Genomic DNA, 1,458 nt, shown 5'->3' on the forward strand with positions numbered 1-1,458 from the left:
GCTGGAGCCGGCCCGGCGGGGAGCCCCGGGGAGCCAGCGGCCGCGGGCGCGGAGCGAGCCTCAGATGCGTCTGTCACACAACCCCGGCCGAGCTATTTAAAGTAACGGGCCTCGCCGGACTTTTGTCTCTGCCTATTTATGAGTCCCCGGGAGCTGGCAGGCGCCGCCGGGCAGCGCTAGGAGCCGAGCCCGCAGCGCCAGCCCCGCGGGGAAGCCAGCGCCGAGCCGGGGCCGGCGGGGGCCCGCCCGGAGCATGACGGCGATCCGGGCGCTCCTGCTCTGCTCCTGCCTGGGGCTGCTGCGACCGGGGGGCGGGCAGCCCTTCCTGCGGCTGCGACCCTCGCCCAGCGACAACCTGCCCGTCAAAGACATCGTGGAGCACCCGGATCCCGAGTACGACCCCAAGGAGCAGGACCTGGACGAGAGGACTCTGAGGAAGAAGCTGGGCAGCCATTTCGACCCCGGTTTCATGGCCGTGGCCGTGCCGGGGCCGGCCAACGCCTCGGGCGCCGAGGCGGCGGCGGGGCGGGGGCGGGCGGCGCTGCCCGCCGAGCTGCGGCGGCTGGAGCTGGGTCCGCCCCAGGGACCGCGCCTCAAGGTGGGCAAGAAGGCGCGGCGGAAGGTGCTGCAGTGGCTCTGGGCGTACACCTACTGCCCCGTCCTCTACACCTGGAAGGACCTGGGCGTCCGCTTCTGGCCCCGCTACATCAAGGAGGGCAACTGCTTCGCCGAGAAGTCCTGCTCGCTGCCCGAGGGCATGTTCTGCAAGCCCGTCAAGTCGGTCACCAAGACCTTCCTGCGCTGGCACTGCCAGGGCTGGTCCAGCCAGAAGTACTGCACCTGGATCCCCGTGCAGTACCCGCTCATCTCCGAGTGCAAGTGCTCCTGCTAGCCTCCCTCGGCCCCTTGCACTGCCGCCTTTTGTCGTTTGGATGATTTTGGGGTGGGGGTGGGGGGTGGGTGGGTGTTTTTTTTCCCCCCACCCCCCCAGCGCGGGGTGGGGGGGGAGGAACCGGGGTTGGTTTTTTGGGTTTTTTCGGGGTTGGGGTTTTTTTTTTTTTTTTTGGACTTATTTTAATGTTATTTTATTTGAAAGGGGAAAAGCGAACCCAGGAACTGCAGGGCAGGCCAAAGGCACAGTAAAGCACTACAATCAGATGTCTATTTTTATACGTATATAGCCTTCTAACAAAAGGAAAATAAAAAACTAAAAAAAAAAAAAGAAAAAAAAAAAGAAAAAATTACCAGCCGTGTAAATAGAGAGATTTTAAAGGAAAGGGGGGAAATCGCAGCTGTTTTTTATTATTATTATAATTATTATTATTATTATTTTAAAGACATAGGACCACATTTTAAACCCATCCCCACAGAACCTGAGCATTTCCCTGCTGAAGGAAAGGGCAGAAATTTCCTGTAAAGATGATTTTATCAAAAGGAAAGGGGGGGGGGGTGTAAAAA

At 59.3% G+C, this 1,458-nt stretch overlaps 1 protein-coding gene across 1 annotated transcript; it reads left to right on the plus strand.

Annotated features, from left to right (window-relative positions):
• Positions 1–229: 229 nt before the first annotated feature.
• Positions 230–919, plus strand: LOC143166531 (noggin-2-like). Its single transcript, XM_076350957.1, has one exon. It carries the CDS (start codon positions 254–256, stop codon positions 890–892), a length of 639 nt encoding a protein of 212 aa, XP_076207072.1. The 5' UTR covers positions 230–253; the 3' UTR covers positions 893–919.
• The last annotated feature ends 539 nt before the right edge of the window (positions 920–1,458 follow it).

This window comes from Aptenodytes patagonicus, chromosome 13 (genome assembly GCF_965638725.1).
Source record: "Aptenodytes patagonicus chromosome 13, bAptPat1.pri.cur, whole genome shotgun sequence".
Taxonomy (NCBI): domain Eukaryota; kingdom Metazoa; phylum Chordata; class Aves; order Sphenisciformes; family Spheniscidae; genus Aptenodytes; species Aptenodytes patagonicus.